This window comes from Camellia sinensis, chromosome 2 (assembly GCF_055761805.1).
Source record: "Camellia sinensis isolate YWXY chromosome 2, ASM5576180v1, whole genome shotgun sequence".
Taxonomy (NCBI): Eukaryota; Viridiplantae; Streptophyta; class Magnoliopsida; order Ericales; family Theaceae; genus Camellia; species Camellia sinensis.
In genome coordinates, this window is record NC_138962.1 from 44652638 (window position 1) to 44672411 (window position 19774).

Here is a 19774-nt window from a genome sequence, read left to right on the forward strand (position 1 = left end):
ATTACAATAATAATTACAACAAGAATGCACAACATTGATGTAAGTAAGGATGCACAAGAGTTGCATGCACAATGTCCAAGAACTGCTTTGTCTACCTAGGTCTGCTCTGTTTCACCTTCAGTCACTGCCCTCTACTTTCTGCAATATATGCTGCTGACCAAACATTGATGGCTGGCCAGCCCCAATGAAGCCAGGTCGGACCTAAATAAGGCCGGTCGTGCCTTAATTTTATGCAAAATCCTATTTTGTTCTCTGAAGTGAAAACAGTGCAGACAAAGTTATTCTGAACTCTGTTTGTCCCTCTTATACTTCTCTATCATGGAAAAGCCTCAAGAGAATGTTGGAATCTTTTCCAAAACCATCAACGAGCAATTTGTTTGCTTGATGATTTCGGCCACAATTTGAATAAAATTCAATGAATGCAATGAATAACAACCATCCCTCCCCTTTATCATGGGATGAGCTCAAAAAGGAGGAGTAAAGACGCTTCAAGGGTCGTCAAAACACCGTGAATTGACGCGTGACGACTCTTGACACAATAGACTCGACATAACGCCCGACCGAGCCCAAGCAATATAACTCATTTTCTTTATGTGGGTTGGTTCATTTTAAGCCAAATTCATTAGTCTTTGCCATTCTATAACCCAATTGTCCAAGATGATTGTTATGTCCACTAAGTAAGAAACGTGTCAAATGGAAAGTGATTCTCAACATGAAAATGAGACTATGTCGTTGACAATGAACTTCCTTAGAGATTAAGCCATTAAGCATAGATTTCTAGTTCATGTTTTGAATAACCGTCAACTGAGTGAAACAACTCTCGAATGAAAGAGATGAATGGTAAGTTTATTTTTAAAATGAGGTTCTTAACATGGAAATTAAACAAAGGCAAGAACAATATGCAACAAGCTATATATAAGGACTTGTGAGACAACAAGTAAACTAATCAAAGCATGAATTACTTAAACAACCTAGGACAGCCCTAAAACAGCCCTTAATATGTGAAAAAAAAAGAAGAAAAAATGGCTCAAAGTGTATGAAAAGAGCCCAAAAAGCTAAACAACAAGCAAAGACAATAAGGCTAGCAAGCAAGAATAATGAGGGGTAGCTAACCCCTCCACTTTTGAAACCTCAAAGCATGATTTTAGCCTCTTTTAAACTCTGAAAATCAATTTAGAAAGCAAAGGAAAAGGGTATAAAACAAGGGTTTGAGCTATAGGTGAAGGTGTAAGAAAGAGTGTTAACTTTCTCTACCCTTTGGTAGCTTTCCAAACCCAAGTTTAGACACTTGAAGGAAGATCAAAACAATAAAAAAAAAATACAAGAACTTGATAGTAAATGATAGAAAAGAGAGCAAGAGAAGAGATAGTAAGCTTATACCTCTCAAGAAATGTAAGCTCTTTGTTGTGAATCAAACTAAATCCAAACACACTCTCAAGCTTGAATTGTGACGCTCAAGGCTCAACCAAGGTCCTAAGGCTAAGGTGTGAATGCTTATATGGTGTATGGATATAGGTTCAAGGTGGTAAGCTTGCTCAAAGGGTTGCTTGCACAAAAAGAAGGAGCTCTCAAGAAGGTGTATAGGCTTTTTAAAAATTCTTCAACCCTCAAAACAGAGATACAACTTCGTTTTTATAGAATTTGAGCAAGAGAGGTCATAAATATCTTCAAAAATGGAAAGTTGGTGAGCTCCCTCCTAGAACAGTGTTTCTCGCTACTAAGACACGGTCGGCCATCAATAACCACGGTCGGCCCTCAATGAGGCACGGTCGGGCCTTAAAAGGATCCCTTGTTTCTCTACTTCAGACTCAGCACAGAATGGTACAATGTGTAAAAATGGATTTCTGGGGTATAATCAGTAGAAATATGGAAGGTTTGGGATTGTTTCGGAGCTTAAACCTTGCCCCTTCGTTGAGACCTCAAACTACGCACAACATAACTTTCATCATCGACTATACCGAGCAAAATGCTCGAGCCTTGGGGGTGGTCAAAAATAGAGTGTCTACAACACGACCCTGCATTCTAACTCTGAGGTTGTTTAACTTTTTACCACTTGTCTCTTCAAGCTGTTTCTGTTCGCACGAACGTGTCCACGGACTAGTTGACCTCCCACAACCTGTAATCCAAAACAATAACACATCAGGGGAAAAACCAAACCCGAATACTTCTAGACACTAACACACAGCTAACACGCACATGACAAATATACACAATCCCCTCCACACGAAAATGCCAAGCAAACACAGTAACATTCTCAAGACAATACACCACTCTGCCACACCCGCATCCACAACCCCACATCCAACCACCTAACCACGTCCTACATGTGCCGTTACCATGGCCCAACCCCGTAAACATACCACCTAACAACCTACTACACACCAAAATATCGTTGCCACATTACGTTGTCCCTTATGTCATATTTTAACAATTATTCAAACCACACCCCATACCATCCCATACCCATTTAGCAATCAAAATAACACATCCACCCATACGACAACACATACTACAACACAACCAACATAGATAATCATATTTCTTATTCCTTGACAAAAACATCACTACCCCCACCACCACATCACCAAAAGGCCACTATTGCAGTACCCCAAACTAACTTTTCCATGCCATCCACGGACATACATGACTCACCCACTTACATAACCAGCCCCACATACCATCAACACAATATCCATCACCATAATCACACAACACGAAATCAATATAACACCTACCAAACAACACATCCAATACTCAAACTACGTAACAAATGACATAGCTATGACTGCTATTATTGGGAAATGATACGCCTTAAATGGGGAAATCAAACACACAAACAAATAACGAAAAACTCAAAGTCACACACACGACGCATACACATAGACAAAGCGCACACAAACTCAACAGGCATACCTTTTTCTGCCATCGACCAAGCCTTTGAAATGCAGCAGCGTTGGCAAAACGAATAGTGCAATGTCACACCATAAACACACAAACCAATTGATCATCAAAAACCCTTAATCTTGAACGGTATATATGCCTAATCTAATTTTCAAATTTTGGAAAGACGAAATTCTAGGGTTTTTAAAAATACGAAATGTCAACTACCAAAAAGGGGTGCATATGTGGTTGTCATTTGTGGGTCCTAGGCAACGGGTATAGGTTTGGGTCTTTGGGTTGTGTGTCACATGGCACTCATCTCTCTTACTATTACTTACCAGAACCCCTTAGTATGATTCAGCGTTGTATGGCACCCCATTGATGTGACACACACCAATCCTCAAGTGTAAAACACAAAACGGCCTTAGTGCGCTTTTTCGAAATGTGGCACCCAATTATGTGGCACGTGACTTCCCTTAAACTGAAAATGGCACAACCAAGCTGTGTGGCTCACGTGCATTAAAAACACCACTCACCTCCACCTTTAACGCTAACACAAACAACCAAATTAAATGGCCAAAGCATCCTTTCACAAACAAAAGGACCAAACGGAACATTAGAAATCATTTGGGACCAAATGGATCGTAAGTTCAACATTTAAAATTTATTGGTCACTCTCACAATTTTTTTTTTAATTTTTTCAATTTGAAAGTTAATGTTTTAAAGTTTTAAAAATCAAAATAAATGTCAAATCATCATACTCCTTTATAGATAATCATAAATGATGAACAATCATTGTTTGAAAGACAATTCCGACTATTAAAAAATTAACGGGACTTTAAGGTCCAAAAAATCTTAGTTAAGACGTAATGGAGTATAAGTTTATAAATTAAAATTTGTGTGTAAATATCCGTTAAATAATATAAGTGGGAAGTGGATTGTTGCAACAAAGTAGCAAAATTAAAATCTAAGGTTGCGTTTGGTAGAGCTTTCTAACTATGATTTGAGAATAGGAGTTGTATTTTGAGTTTGTGAGTTTTGGAATTATGATTTGAGTGTGGAAAATTTATTTAGTGAATGAGTTTTGAAAAGAGTTTTGAATTTGGTGGAAAATTTTTGATGTGACATATGATATTTGATAAAAAAACTTACAACTCATAACCAAACACAACTCAAAATTCTATTAAAGCTCATAAAAAAATTTAAAAAATTCAAAAATATTTTTTGTTGAATATATAAAAATTAACATGTGTCAATTCAAAAAAAAAAAAAAAATCACTGTTCCGGTCAACCAGCCAGACGGCCGGTGGGACGTCCGGTTAATCCAAATTTTCCTGCCTTCGACCGAGTTTTCAAAAGTGAATGTGGAATTAATTTTTAAAAGTTGCAAACAAACACCATAGGCAAATCAAAGGGTGGAACTAAACTTTCAAAACCCTACGAAACACAGCCTAGATTTTTGTGTGTAACATATTTTGAGTCTATAAATTGAGGCACTCGCAAACTCACTCCCCAACCAAGTACAAATTAATGGCTCAGCCCAAGGACTCAAAGTTTCACATAGCCATGTTTCCATGGTTTGCCATTGGCCATATGACTCCATACCTCCATCTCTCCAACGAGCTTGCCCAAAGAGGCCACAAAATCTCATTTTTGTTGCCAAACAAGATTCAAATTCAATGGGAAGCTACAAATCTCCATCCCAACCTCATCACTTTCCACCCCCTCGTCGTCCCACACATCGAAGGCCTTCCTCCAGGCACTGAGACAGATTCCAACATACCCATTTCCTTGGCCACTCACCTAGCGACCGCCATGGATCTCACTCGCGATCAAGTTGAAACATTGCTACGCAAATTAAAACCCAATTTTGTTTTCTTTGACAGCGCTCATTGGGTACCAGAACTAGCATCAAAGATTGGATTCTTGAAAACTGTTAGAATTTACCAATTTACTCCTCCACCTACCATCTCCACTAGCACCCACTTCACCTACCACCTCCACTACACTACACCTACTACCCAAACCCTCTCCTATATAATGCCACTCTGATTTGTAATACAACACATCAATACAACAATCTTGTGATACATCAATCAATATTACATGTATTTTAACATGGTATCAGAGCAAGGTTAAGAACCTAATTATTCTGCTTCACCGGCGGGCGGCATCCTCGCCTTGGCCGCCCGCCGGACCTCTACACATACATTCACTCCGCTGCCACAAATTATTTGATCTTCTTGTTGCTGTTGCTAACAAATTCCATGGCAGAACTTCACCTTCAAGATCAGAGCATCATCACCATCATCCATCTTGAACAAACCCCGGGGTCGGACCTCCGATCTCACCCAAATCCCGTCTCTTTACATCCATTTGGGGCAGTCCTACTCTGTACTGGTTACTGCCGATCAGCCTGCACAGGACTACTATATGGTTGTCTCAACACGTTTCACCTCCCCAGTGCTCTCGGCAACATCTATCTTTCATTACAGTAACTCAGCAGGAAGCGTTTCCGGTCCTCCCCCTGGTGGACCGACAACTCAGATTGATTGGTCACTTAACCAGTCACGATCTGTTAGGCAAAATCTAACAGCAAGTGGACCAAGACCTAATCCTCAAGGCTCATACCATTACGGGATGATCAACACTACCCGGACAATCAGACTTGCAAACTCTGCTCCAATCATCACTGACAAGCAGAGATATGCTGTCAATAGCGTGTCGTTCATCCCAGCAGACACGCCTCTTAAACTTGCTGACTACTTTAAGATTTCGGGGGTCTTCTCCCTTGCAAGCATCTCAGATAACCCAACTGGTGGTAGCAGCAGAGGCCGTAGGCAAAGAAGAGGAGAGGATGTGATTCATCCCCTCAAGGTTTCTCTTGAGGACCTTTACAATGGGACATCCAAGAAGCTTTGCCCGACATGCACAATTGGCACAGCAAAACCAAGTCCCACTCACAGATTCACACATTTCAAATCATTATTTTATGTTTTATCTTTTCTTTTTATCATTACACCATTGCTCCCAACATCCTAATGGTGCATTGGGTTCGTTAGACTACAAGAAAGAAGAAAGGCATGCTCTGGCAATTAAATCTCGTGAAGCTGCCCCATGCCTTCTCTCTCTCATCTTTTTCCCTTTCCAACCCACCATTCTGTTTTTTTTTTAATCACCCCACTCTCTCTCCTCCCTTTGCATCCACCGCCCAAAATTCCCTTGTTCCCCACTTCCTTTATTTTATATATATATATATATCTCTTTTTTTATTAAAAAAAAAAAAAAAAAAAAAAAAAAAACATCTCTCCTCATCAAAAGAGACCACGTCCACACCAATAGCACGGGCTCTATCCGCTAGGGCATATGGATCATGCGAAATTACATGCATACCAAGGCCTTTTGCACACCAATCATATTTTATTCATAGTCGGTGATCAATCCCGATCAGAATTTTACAGCAAAAAAAAAAAAAAAAAAAAAAAAAAAAAAAAAAAACCCACAACAACGGCTTTGTTTCTGCAGACGGCCACACACCGACATCCCTTCTCTACTCTGCCGCCGGTCTCTTCTTCTTGCCTCCGTCTTGGACGGCCCTTGACGATATTGCCTCCGGATTTCCCACGCCACCGAGCACATTTCCTCCATACTCCTCCACTGCAGTATATGGCGGCCCTCCAAATCGGAACATCACGGTGGCCTTCCGCTTCAGCTCCTTGTTTTCTGCCCTTAGCACGCTTATCTCTGCTCGCGCATCCTTATACATGCGTTGGAGCAGAGCCAGCTGGGAGTTTAAATGCTGCACCTCATTTGTCCTACTCTGCAGCCGGTTCGACAAATTTGTGACCGCCGTCATGCTTTCCACACATGCCTTCAGAGTATACTGATTGGCCTCCACATCTGACAGCACTGCCATTCTTTGCTCCACAGACCGCATCGGAAAGTTCAACGGAGTAAACTCCGGGGCGCTTGGTTGAGTTTCCAGTGCCACCGCACCAGTTCTCTCTCTTGTTGACTCGTTGAGGTCGGGAAAGAGGGTGAGCAGTCCACGGGAAGACGAAGACGAAGCCATTTTTCTGGGCACCAGAGTGTTACACAGTATCTCTCTCAGCAAACTCTCTCAGAAAACAGAGTGTTACAAAATCTCTCTCAGAACTCTCTCTCAGAATATGTCTCGCAGGTGTTTTTGCCTCCGCCTCAGCCTCCGTCTTATAGCCGAGGCAGCCACGCGCATCGCGCGCCTCTTGACGCCAGACAACCGGGCACGCCCACCAAGGCACTCACGTGCCTCGCCATGATGACTCCGGCACGCCTTTTGATGGCACGCCTTTTGATAAAATTGGGCACACCTTTTGAGGGTGCAACTTTCATCAACGGTCCGACATGACCCTATAAACTGTCCCGACATTTGATTCCGGTTAGCCTTTTACAACGGTCCGACATGACCCCATAAACTGTCCCGACATTTGATTCCGGTTAGCCTTTTACAACGGTCCGACATGACCCCATAAACTGTCCCGACATTTGATTCCGGTTAGCCTTTTACAACGGTCCGACATGACCCCATAAACTGTCCCGACATTTGATTCCGGTTAGCATCTCCACCGGTCCGACATGACCCCATAAATTGTCCCGACATTTGATTCCGGTTAGCATACAGTGTCCTCTACAACGTTATGACACCACCATTCAGTGTCCTCTACACCGTTATGACACCACCATACAGTGTCCTCTACAACGTTATGACACCACCATACAGTGTCCTCTACAACGTTATGACACCACCATCCAGTGTCCTCTACCACGTTATGGCACCACCTTTCCGTGTCTTCACCAACGGTCTGACACGACCATACAGTGTCTCCTATCTTTTTTTTATTTTTCTGTATTTTCTTGTTTATTTTTATGTATTTTCTTGTTTTGTTCCTCTCTTCAAACTCAAGTTGGTTAGTTTCTATCCTCCTTGAGTTTGCGGGGGGCTGTTAGAATTTACCAATTTACTCCTCCACCTACCATCTCCACTAGCACCCACTTCACCTACCACCTCCACTACACTACACCTACTACCCAAACCCTCTCCTATATAATGCCACTCTGATTTGTAATACAACACATCAATACAACAATCTTGTGATACATCAATCAATATTACATGTATTTTAACAAAAACCGTGTGCTACACTGTTGTTTCTGCAACAACTTTGGCTATGCAGTTAGTCCCTGCGCGTAAAGTTTTCAAGGACATGACACTAATGAAGGCCGAAATGGAAAAGCCACCATCAGGCTACCCGTCCTCCACGGTGGTGTTACGCCAACACGAAGCTCTTGCACCATTGATCATATCAACTGAATTTGGAAGTGGGATAACTTTATATGATCGTATGACAACTGCCATAAGAGAATGTGATGCACTCTCTATTAGAACATGCCAAGAAATAGAGGGACACTTTTGTGACTACATAAGAAGTCAGTATAGAAAGCCTGTGTTTCTAACAGGACATGTCTTGCTTGAACCGACAAAAACGGAATCGTTGCTTGAAGAGCGGTGGGGGAAGTGGCTGGAGGGGTTCGAGCCAGGTTCCGTTGTGTTTTGTGCATTTGGAAGCCAATTAATCCTTGAAAAAAACCAATTTCAAGAACTTATTCTAGGGTTCGAGTTAACAGGGTTACCATTTTTTATAGCCTTAAAATCGCCTACTGGGGCGACAACGGTGGAAGGAGCGTTGCCTGAGGGGTTTGAAGAAAGGGTTAGAGGGAGAGGAGTGGTTTATGGGGGATGGGTACAACAGGTACAAATATTAGAACACCGATCTGTTGGGTGTTTTGTGAATCACTGTGGATTTGGATCAATGTGGGAGTCTCTAATGAGCAATACTCAGATAGTGCTTGTACCACATCTATTAGATCAAATTTTGAACACTAGGTTAATGGTTGAGGAATTAAAAGTTGCAGTAGAGGTAGCAAGAGACGGAAAGGGATGGTTTTCAAAGGAGAGCTTGTGCAAGGCTATTAACTCTGTAATGGATGAAGACAGTGAAGTAGGTGGATTGGTAAAGAAAAACCATGTTAAGTGGAAACAAACCTTAACCAGCCCAGGCTTCATGACTAGCTATGTAGATAGGTTCATCCAACAATTACATGAGATTCATGTGTGATATGTAATAAACTTTATTTTTGTAATTTCAACATTGATTGATGTACTTCGATGAGAATTGCTCCAAAGTTTGAAAATTTGTTAACACTGTGTTTGGTTGGGGGATTTGAGGAGGGATTTGGAAAAGGAAAGGGAAAAAGTGTGTGAAACTAGGTGAGATGTAGGTATATTTTATTCATATTTCACCTAACTTTTCCCTTTCCCTTTCCAAATCCCTCATCAAATCCTCCAACCAAACACAACGTTAGTGTACTAACCAGATTTATTCTGAGTGCAATTCGCTTCGTTATTTAATAACTTTTTAAGCTCTTTAAATTTTAATTATTTTAGTAACGATATAAATTTACCAATTTCTTATTGTATTTTCTTATCCTTATGCACAATTTGTGTGAATCATATTAACAACTACATGAGAAACCTATTGTTTTATCTTTAACGATAAAAAATAAAAATAAAAAATAAATAAATAAAGAAAAAAGCATTTTCATTTTCTTTCACTAGTTGTTTAAATTATGAAATAATCTACAAATATAAAAACCGATTATAAAATCAAATACAACTCATACATGAGGTGAACTAATCACAATCTCATATGTAACATAATGTCCCAATCAAACAAAAGGAAAGTTTTAGCGCACGCCAGTTCCACCACTGCAAAGTTTGGAGAGGGCCAAATGTTCCAACCCAACAGTGATACAAATATGACAGAAACTAGGAACAAATAAAATTTGGTGAGCAAAAATCAGTTGACCTCAGAGTTCACAAAATACACAAACAGTTTTAGTTGTAAAAACTATAGGGCCACATCATAATCATAAGCACCTAAAATGTTCACAAAAAATGAAACACACAAGCAAAATTTATAAATAAATAAATAAATTTGATTAATTCCGACAAGACTAGGGTTCATAAATTTTGTGTCACAGAAGTATACTTTGTCATTAACAGGAATCAGTGGTACAAATCATCATGTACATGTAAGAAAAATTGAATATAAAAAAAATATCCTATACAAGGTAAGCCTTTAAAAAAACAACAATGAACTTAAATGAGGGAGAAAAACAAACTAAACCAAACAAAATCAAGCCTTAAGTCCATCAAATGGGGTCAGCTATAAAAATCTTTCTTCTCCACGTGACTCTATCAAAAGCCAACATTCGACTAAAACAAAAAACAAAATATAAATAAATTAAAATTAATGAAAGATAACAACATTTGACTACACAAATTTCATCTTCTCACCGGAAGAAATGAGAACCAGTGATCCATATGGATTCCCATTTCAAAGGAAGGATTAAGCAAAATCGATGATTTGAGTCCCGGAAAAAAGTGTATCTTGAATCAAACTGATCGAAGGAAAGAGTGTGAATATTGTTCCTGAAGAAAAAAAGCATACATCAATTAATTAGAAACCAAAAATATATATTCCACAGATGAGCAAAGATAAACAATGTTTGGAACTTTAGAGAGAGAAGAAAAAAAATGATTACACAAGTTAGGACAGAAAAGAAAATAAGAGAGAAAATTTTGTTTTATCTCCCTGAAGTATAACAATTTCTCCCCTTTCTTCTTTGGTTAAACTACATTAAAGAAAAGAATTTCTTTAACGTTATATTACTAAAATAACCTTTTATAGGTGTCAAAAGGGCAGTTCTGGTATTATGAAAAAAATAGTTATTTGTTGGTTAAAGATTCAAAAGAAGGGTTATAAGATAAATGTATTTCTCTCCATGTCACCCCATTTCTCTCCTTTTACTAATCCAACCAAGCGATACAAACCCAGAGAAATGATTTTTGTTTTTCCTTCCCAAATCACGCAATCCAAACGGGCTGTAAAGAGAAGCAGAACATGTACCATGAAACAGCATGGCGCTTTATTTTGTTCCCTCAAAGCCGAAGGTAACCTCCTCTTCCTTCACCTCCTACTGTTCTCTTAAGGAAGGACTTCCGGTTGAGAGACCAGCTTCTCTTCAAAGCTCTTTTTCTCCGCCAAGCAACTATACGAGCATAAACAGCTGGGACAATGAAGCACAAAAGCAGAAAAAATAGCATCACAACACAGAGCAATATGACATTGCGAAAACCGTCCTTTATCTTTGGGTCTCGTTGCCCTGTCCAAGGAACTCCTCCCACATTCATCCCGAACACTGTTTAGAGAAGCTAACAAAGTTATTACTCAAATGATGAATCTCTTTCTTTAGCAAAAACTAAAAAGCTAGCTTATTTCTTTTGACTTATTTCTATCTTTTCTGAACTTTTTCAACTTTGAGTCAAAATTTCATTTTTAGGTCCATCTCGACTAGAGACAATTCTAAACATTAAAAAGATAAGTCAATTTTGAAAAAATTTCACAAAAGACAGAATTAAATCAAATTTTATCCCAAAAAAAAAATTTGTATTTTCTGGATTTTTTCAAAAAATAAAATTTAATATTTTTAATTCTTAGGATCATCTAGTTGAGACAGATCTAAAAAGTAAAGAAATTAGATATAATTTTTTAAAAAATTCACCAAAGACAATAAAAAGCCAAACTAAAAAAGCCAAAAAAGCCTACTCCCAAAAGAAAAAGAAATGCTTAAAAAGGTACGTATGTAGAAAGATTTTCACCTCCGGTGATTACAGATAGAGGGAGGAATATGATCGAAAGGAAGGAGAGATAATAGAGTTTCTTATTGATTTGCTCGGCTTGCCAGCTATCCAGACCAGCCTGGACTGCTGTGATACGATTGGCTATAAAACCAACGTTCTCCTTTAGCCTCCTGAGTCGTCCGATTAACTCTTCAAGGGAAATGATGTCTTCGTTGGCAAACCAATGTTTTGAAGCACACCTTTCCTTGACTCGTGGAAATACTTGCTCTCCGTGCGCAATAACCTGCATTCGTGTTGGAATATCATCAACTTCACATAGAAACCAAAACAATGTCTAGCCATGTGCTTTATTTCATATCATTTGATCTATTAAAGGATCACATCAATTAATTATGACAAGCTCTACTAATCACATTTCTTTGGATGATAAAGAATAAGAAACATGACCAAGATACAAATAATCCATTGAAAAGAGAGTGAACTCTGATTGGTCAAATTTTGTGAACCCCACAATCCTGCACCATCTTTAGTTAAGAGTTTTCAAAAGTTGTTTTTTGATATTTAAAAAATAAATAAATAAATACCAACAAAAGAAAAAATCATATGAAAATGATGATTTTTATTTTTTTTTGATTTTTTTCACGAAATTAGTTTTTTAAAAAAATTCAGAAAAACATGATTAATCCATTACCATAACTAGTTTAGGCCACAGAGGAGATGAATGGGGCTAAAAAACTACCTGCAAGAGACGCTGTAAGTCAAGATGCATTTTTGGGAATCTTCTATCATCTAGCATTTGTTTTTTCAAAACAAAACCACCTGCAATCAAGTAGAAAGGAGAATTTGTTAAAACAATCCAAGAACAAATGTAAGATAAAGAGAATGTGTCGAAGTTGAACAATCAAAAAAGTTATATGGAAAAGCCACTTTACTTTTTTGCATTTTCAATTTAATCATGCCATTTCTTTCTAATTGTTTTACAGATTATGAAAGCCAAATCTGAACTTCTGCATTCATCTTAGGACATGGAATCTAACAGAGATTCTTTATCCCCTCCCTAAAGTAGGAATGTATCTTTCTGGATAATTTAAGCCTTTAAGGTGTAAAAAATAGAAATAAATAAATAAAATAATCTTAAAATAAATAAATAAAATAATCTTAAACCATGAAGTATCTGACAATTATACTCAACAATTACATTGGATCACTCAGGTTTTTGGTTGGGGAAGCACCGAATCCCTCAATTACATCAAATCACAATAAGGAGTAGCTAGAAAGCACGCACTAATCTGATCAGAATGCTTCTGGTTGTTAAAGCTGCAAATTTTCACTTCGAACCTATTCTAAATTGATGCATATTCTGTAAGGCAAGACAGTCTACTCCTCCAACACAATAGGGGAAGCTAAAAACAAAAAAGATAAGAAACGATCAGTTTATTTGTATACAATTATTGAATGTCGATTTTATTTTCTTCAAACTAGGCAAAGTGTTTCATGTGTTTGAACAAATAACACGTTTGTCCCCAACTGTCAAAAATGCATTTGACTTTTTATAAAATAAAAATAATAATAATAAGACACATTTGAATGCATGTTCGACTTATTAGACTAATGTCCAACAAGTGTCAGTGTCTGACACGAATGCAACACCTTTTAAAAATATCCGAGCTTCTTAATTAATGGGCTGGTAAGGGATTGCTGAAAACACAGATATTTTTTGTGTTTGCCATTACTGTCACCATAGTCAATATGAAACAAAGGTTTCTGCTCAAATAGAACCTTTGTAGGTCAAGGGATTGGATTACTTTGATTCATTGAAACACCAGCATAAATCTCGAGTTTTCCCAAGACAACTAGGCTATGTTACCAAAAAACGCTAGTACTCTAGCAAATTACGTATTGGTAGACACATTCTGAAACATGGTACACTTCTGTTCCAAAACAGTAAATTTAGTGTTCAAAAGCGATCTCAAATTTTTTTTTTCAATATATGTCCTTAAATATTGCCTTATGAGGAAAAAAATTCAAATATAACGAACTAAAATTTAAGGTGAGTTAAGTTTTGACAAGACAAAAAATCAAAAAATAGGTTATAATGCTTAGAAAATATTACATTTTATTGGATATCTAATAGTTAAAAAAAAATTACCTAGAAGTACCTTAAGTTCTTAATATATACAAGTCTACACCTATCGTACCACATTTTAGAACATGTGGCGTATCACGTTCCCATTCCCGTTCTACGTACCAGAACGATCTACGTTCCAGATAACATAGCAACTAGGAGATAATGTCAATATTTTTTTAACCTTAATTTCCAACTATTTTACCATGTTGCACACATGAACACACTAGAGAATAGAGACAGAACTGGCATTTTAAGTAATGATGGAGAAATACTTATAAAGACTTTATATGTTAATAGTGTACTAAATTTCATTTTAACAAGAGAAAGTTAAATAACTCGACTCGAACAACTTCCAACTTTAGACAGTTCATGAAACTATTTGTTGTACAACATCCTAAGCATTAGATAGCTAGGCTCACTCTTCATCCTTCAAGCTTTGACAGCCCTATGGCTATGAAGTAAAAGCTTTATAACTCCTCAAATATATATATATATATATATATATATTCGAATATGTGAGTTCCATAAATGAAAATCTTCTAATCCACAGGAGCTTATCGGAAACTTGAGCACTCACCTAGTTCAAAGACAAAAGTTAAAAGGTGCTGACACCAATCAAACACAGCAATCCATCTAATGTGCATAAGGAATGGCCCCATGATTATTAAAAATTGATTAATTATAATGAATTGCGAAGGGGTGTATAACTACAACAATTAAGATAGTAACTACAAAACTATGAGACAACATGAATGGCATATTAAGATTCCTTCTAGATAGGAAGGCAATAACAAAAGTAACTAATGAACCATGAAAGTCAGTATCTCGCCTCCTTAATAAATACTATGGAAATACTCACAGAATGTTACAACATAAAGAGTTGATCATTTTTTTTTTATTTTTTTTTTTTTTTTTGATAAATAACATAAAGAGTTGATCATTAATATATAAAACAAGTGAACCACTGATTTATAATATAATAAAAAATTAAAAAACTGAGAAGGCATAAAATATTTGTGCAGCACAAGTCAAATTTGGCATTAAAAATTAAAACTAAAATTAAAATCAAAAAAGAAGAGAGAGAGAGAGAGAGAGAGAGAGAGAGAGAGATAGAGAATTACCTCTATCCAGTTCAACCTCCACTGCATCCAGCTCAATCTCAAGTTTGGTCACAACATCTTGGAGATGATCTACATGTGTGTCAACAACATGAACAACAAGATTTGAAGCAGATTTTGGCACAGGATTATCAGCTTCCTCAGAATGATTCATTGTCAATAAAAATTCAAGAACATGCTCCCTAATCACAGTCCCACCCTTTTCCTTTTGATCGCCTCTTAAATTTTTTGGACTCTCCACACTAGGAATCTCCGAAAGAAGAGACTGACCGACAGGTGAGAAACCCAATCTTGGAACACGGCCCAAAGAGACTGTAATCACCGAATTCTCAGTAACTCTTGCAGCAATTCTGAATGTAAAGTTGCTAGAGGGAGGGCCTGGTGAGTTAACCCTAAACACAAGAGCACCATCTACATGCCCACAAAAGGGTCCATTGCTGACGAGTGATAAAATGTCTTGGAGTTTCAAGGGCGGACAAAGAGCATCAATGAGGTATTGTGCAGATTGGGACAGTTTTTGATTCCCTTTGGGAAGTTCCACATGGTACCAACAAAACTCTTTGCCCCTACCCTCCATTAAATCCCATTCCTTGTTATAATAATTCCCTTCTCCATCAAAAATATAGGCTCTTTGTCTCACAACACCAGGATAATGAGTCCTATAAAGTCGGTTCTCCTTCAGAGGAGCACGTTCTCTGTCTAATATTTCTCCCTCTCCTTCTATATCAATGTTTAGTTCATCCCGAGATCCAACCCGAGACAGCGCCATAATTCTCCTCACTGTCTTCGGGTTTCCAATTTGAACAACCAAATTAAGGAGAAGAAGATCTAATACAACAGAACTGAATCCAATTTCAATTTCAATTTCAATATTTCAGCATCAAAACAGTCTGTTTTCAACCCTTTTCCAATCAAATTCGGTATCACAGACAGCAATGGTGATACCGAATCAAACCAAACAAATTCAAAACAACACAAAACAGGCTATGCAGATCTCAACAAAAACCCAAATACATATGAATCAACAAAACAACACCAAACCCATAAAACCCCACCTGGAAATCATCAAGATTTCAAATCCAACATAAATTAACCTGAAAACACAACAAAACCCATCACAGAATTACTACCAAAAATCAAATAAAACAGTTATCAACCAAAGCTTTACCTCAATGAGAAACCTTGAAAACCAGCTAGTCAAATCCCAAAACAGAGAAGACCCAAATCAGAACAACCAATAAAAAAGCATGATAAGACCTCAAAAAACGATCTTTCTGATTCAATGCAAGGTCGTTGAACAATCAGATAACAATTCACGCTTCAATTTTTTATTTTTTTTTTAAAAAACTCCTGAAATTTGTTCCGGGTAGAACAATGAGAGATTACAAATAAAGAAAGCGAATGGGCTCGTTCAACATGCTAAGCAGTTTCCTGGAAACTTCAGACTAGATCATTGTTAACAAATTTGAATTTTTTTTATATTAGATGCAAATCCAATAAAATAGTCAAATATAAATATGATTATTTGTAGATTTGAAAAAGAAAAAAATAATAATAAAGAGAGTTTCAACCTGGCAGATATGTTTCCTATATGGGAATGAGGGGTTATAAAACAACAGTAACGTATTGATGCTTTAGTCAAAGGTCTTATTTGAGGCAATCCCTCCGTTCTAATTTATTTCTCAGAAAATTCAATTTATTAAAAATATATATAATTATTATATTTTAATTTAAATTTTAAAATATTTTTTTACTATTGCTCTATAATTTGAATTTTGAAATGAGTTAATAATAATTTATAAAAAATAATTTTAAAAATCTAATAAAATTTAGTATTCCAAAATAAAAGGTAAACAAACATTTTAAGAGGGGCAAAAAAATAAAAATGAGACGAAGGAGTACTAAATTTACACCCCTTGAAACTAATGACAGTAAAGATTGTAAATATATATTATTTATTTATTTGAGGACAAGTAATTCCAACCAATTCACTCTGTCAATCAATTGGTATAAAACGGGGGAAAAAATGGAATTCTTTTAGAAGAGGGTTACTATTTGCTTCTATTTTTTCTTTGCGCCACACTTCTTTGAACCTCTCATCTAGGTTAAGTTTGGCATATACAAAATAATTTATCTTTTTATCTTTTTTTCATTACATCATCTCTCTACTTTTCTGCACATCTTTTCGTAAAAAAATAAAAAGTGCACTTATTTAGGTCATCCAAAACAACCCCTAGTTACATAGGTCTCTTTCATTTTATTTTTAAACTCCCACTTTAATTCAAATAATATCCTTTTCCTCGTCCATTCTTCCAACCCAACCCACTGCCATTTCCTTCCTGTGCAAGTCCGACGGTCGTCGTTGCTAGCCAGTTTTCACCCTGTGACACCCTAAATACTTAATTAATATCAAAAAAATAATAATAAAGCAAAATATAAATATATATATATATATATATATAAATTAAACAATAATAATATATCTAATTTAATAGTTATGTGTGTTAAAATATAATTTAATTTAATTAGAAATCATGATATGTTATCGAGAGAGGATGGTGTAATTTTTATATTACTCGAGGCCCAAATATAATTACTTAACAAGAGTTGGGAGGTAACACTAATAGAATGAGTGTAATCTGTTGATAAGCCCAGGAGACTTAGGAGAACATTGCTGGAGACAGCCAACTTGTGCCGCCTGTCCACGTAATGATTAAGGGAAAAATTGGGTATGAGGCGTTAACACTTCGGACATATAATAAAGGTTGCGGTAATAAAGGGCGGCATCACAAAATAGAAGTAAAAGCAAGTAGTGAGGTTCGAAAAAAACGGAGGAAATAAAAAATAATCACTGTTTGGTTGTGATTTTTTGAACACATGTTTTTTAAAAGTTTTATACAACCTGTTTGGTTAAAAATCAATCCCATTTACGGAAAAAAAATTCCGAATTTGATTCTAAGAGCCCAGGCATTAGTACACTGTACTTGTATACTCCTCACCTGATGTGAAGAGCCTTTGCTTGTTTCTTTTTTTTCCTAATTTGCTTCTCTCCCTCTATCAGCCACGGGTTGACCATGATACGTGTAGGTACAAATTTTTTTTTTTTTTAATTATTCACACATACAGCCCAAATTTTTTTATCAATTTGACTATTTATTTAAATTTGAACATAATTCAACAATTTTGAAAATAAATTTAAACATAAATATACAATTTTGTAAATAAATTTGTGAACAAATTTATGATTTTCTAAATAAATTTAAACATCGATTCACATATATTTTTTTAATGCCAATTTTAAATAACTGGGCATTTTTATTCAGTTACGGCTTCCGAAATTTTGTACATAAATTTACGTTTATTGCAAACTTGTATAAATTAACGTTTTTTTTGAAATTTGTATAAATTTACGTTTTCTACAAATTTGTATTTTAATTTTGGTTATTTCGAAAATGTGTACATAAATTTGCCAAAATTACGATTTTTTTAATGGATACATGCCACATTATGTTTTTATCAAACCAACCATGTACATTTATATATATATATGAGAGGTGATATGTAGCTCGAAAAGCCCCCCGCCCCCTTCCCCCTCCCCGAATCGCCCGAATTTGAGAAGAAGAAGAAGAAGAAGAAGAAGAGGAAAGACTGGACTGGACTGCAAGAAGAAGAAGAAGAAGGACTAGACTGGAGAGCTGCGATGAGCAACGACGAGTTGCGATCAGAGGGGCCCTCTCTCTCTCCATTCCCTCTTCCCCTCCTCTTTCTCTTCTCCTCTCTTCTCTCCCTCTTTCTCTTCTCTCCACATTCCCCTCCATTTTCAAACCTGCATAAAGGAAAAAAAAAAACTGCCCAAAACGACGTCGTTTTGGGCAGTCGGGGGATTCAAGGGGGCAAAATTCGAGGGAAAAATCATTTTTGTATATATATATAATGTAGATGAGAGTATTTGTTGATGTGAAATTTGTGTTTATTTTTTATTGTCTCTCTCCTTAACTTGGAGGGAAATTTGAAATTGTAATGATGTATTTTTTGGAAAACCAAACAATGATTTTTTTTTTTAAAAAAGAGTTTTCAAATCATTTTTTCAAAAAAAATTTCAAAAAAATGCAACCAAGCATAGTCTAGGAGTTGATATTAAGGTGAGTTATATTATGCCTTGAGTAGTCATAAATTGTTTTATTGTTTTTATGAATTATTTTATGCAAATCATGTTTTTATTAATTTTACGAGCCCTGTTTGTTCAAAATTAAACCTATGGATATGTTTTTTTTAATTTTGGAATTTATTCAACAATGCGTATAAAAACATTTATTTTTATAAATACCACCATGGAGATCTCATGTCTTAGGGGACTTAAATAATCATAGGCCCTCTGAATTGTCACCTTAGTAACCTTTTGACGGTCCCATGCCTTATGTGACTTAAATAAACCATTGGCCCTCGAATTAGTAACGTTGTGACCCTCTGTCTGTTATGGATCCATTGACCCTTTGTTCTGTTCTGTTCTGTACTGTGGTTATGATTATTTTGCACATACAATTTTTGTATTACATGTCTATTATTTAAAATAATTTATTCAAACCAAACTATTCTCTATTTAACCTAAATAATTATTAATGGTAATTGTATACCCTTATACTCTTAGTATAATATTTATCACTTTATCATGTACTTATAGCTGTTAAAAACCCTTTTCAGGTGGAGAAACTTAAAGAATAATGATTTTACCCCACTAATCAAGACCTAAATTTGAGATGAACACCATGTTTCTTTTTTTTTTCTTTTTTTTTTTTGTATTTACTTGTAATTATTATCTAACTTATGTTATAATAATTCTCATGTATGCTTCAGATATTTATCTATATCTTTTATTTTATTCTGCTGCATTATTTAATTTAATTT

General features: G+C 36.3%; 2 protein-coding genes across 7 annotated transcripts; one reads left to right on the forward strand and one right to left on the reverse strand.

Moving 5' to 3' along the window:
• The first annotated feature begins 2529 nt into the window (after positions 1-2529).
• On the forward strand, positions 2530-9090 carry LOC114284242 (UDP-glycosyltransferase 79B3-like). The gene is made up of 2 exons (XM_082914260.1): positions 2530-4806; positions 8046-9090. Exons 1-2 carry the CDS (start codon positions 4411-4413, stop codon positions 9033-9035), a joined length of 1386 nt encoding a protein of 461 aa, XP_082770386.1. The 5' UTR covers positions 2530-4410; the 3' UTR covers positions 9036-9090.
• An 849-nt stretch (positions 9091-9939) lies between these two features.
• Positions 9940-16518, reverse strand: LOC114284244 (Magnesium transporter CorA-like family protein). Of its 6 annotated transcripts, none has more exons than XR_014360891.1 (7): positions 16038-16489; positions 14873-15924; positions 12363-12442; positions 11642-11906; positions 10890-11181; positions 10277-10411; positions 9940-10195 (listed from the first exon to the last, which is right to left on the reverse strand). XR_014360891.1 is itself a non-coding variant. In XM_028227155.2 (6 exons), the coding sequence occupies exons 2-5, from the start codon at positions 15636-15638 to the stop codon at positions 10922-10924; spliced, it is 1371 nt and encodes a 456-aa protein (XP_028082956.1). In that variant the 5' UTR covers positions 15639-15924; positions 16038-16518; the 3' UTR covers positions 9940-10411; positions 10890-10921. The 6 variants fall into 6 exon arrangements, 3 of the variants coding, with proteins under 3 accessions (XP_028082956.1, XP_028082955.1, XP_082770387.1); XR_014360890.1 differs by having other exon boundaries at positions 14873-15963; positions 16038-16352; XR_003636834.2 differs by having other exon boundaries at positions 14873-16429.
• Positions 16519-19774: the final 3256 nt, after the last annotated feature.

What these genes read in the sequence shown, in the direction of transcription:
- LOC114284242 (XM_082914260.1), top strand. Translation starts at nt 4,411, where the DNA reads ATGGCTCAGCCCAAGGACTCAAAGTTTCACATAGCCATGTTTCCATGG. An exon ending in TAGCATCAAAGATTGGATTC is followed by an intron (nt 4,807 to 8,045) that starts TTGAAAACTGTT and finishes TGTATTTTAACA; the next exon opens with AAAACCGTGTGCTACACTGT.
- LOC114284244 (XM_028227155.2), bottom strand. Translation starts at nt 15,638, where the DNA reads ATGGCGCTGTCTCGGGTTGGATCTCGGGATGAACTAAACATTGATATA. An exon ending in ACTTACAGCGTCTCTTGCAG is followed by an intron (nt 11,907 to 12,362) that starts GTAGTTTTTTAG and finishes ACACGAATGCAG; the next exon opens with GTTATTGCGCACGGAGAGCA. An exon ending in TCTATCTGTAATCACCGGAG is followed by an intron (nt 11,182 to 11,641) that starts GTGAAAATCTTT and finishes TTCTCTAAACAG; the next exon opens with TGTTCGGGATGAATGTGGGA.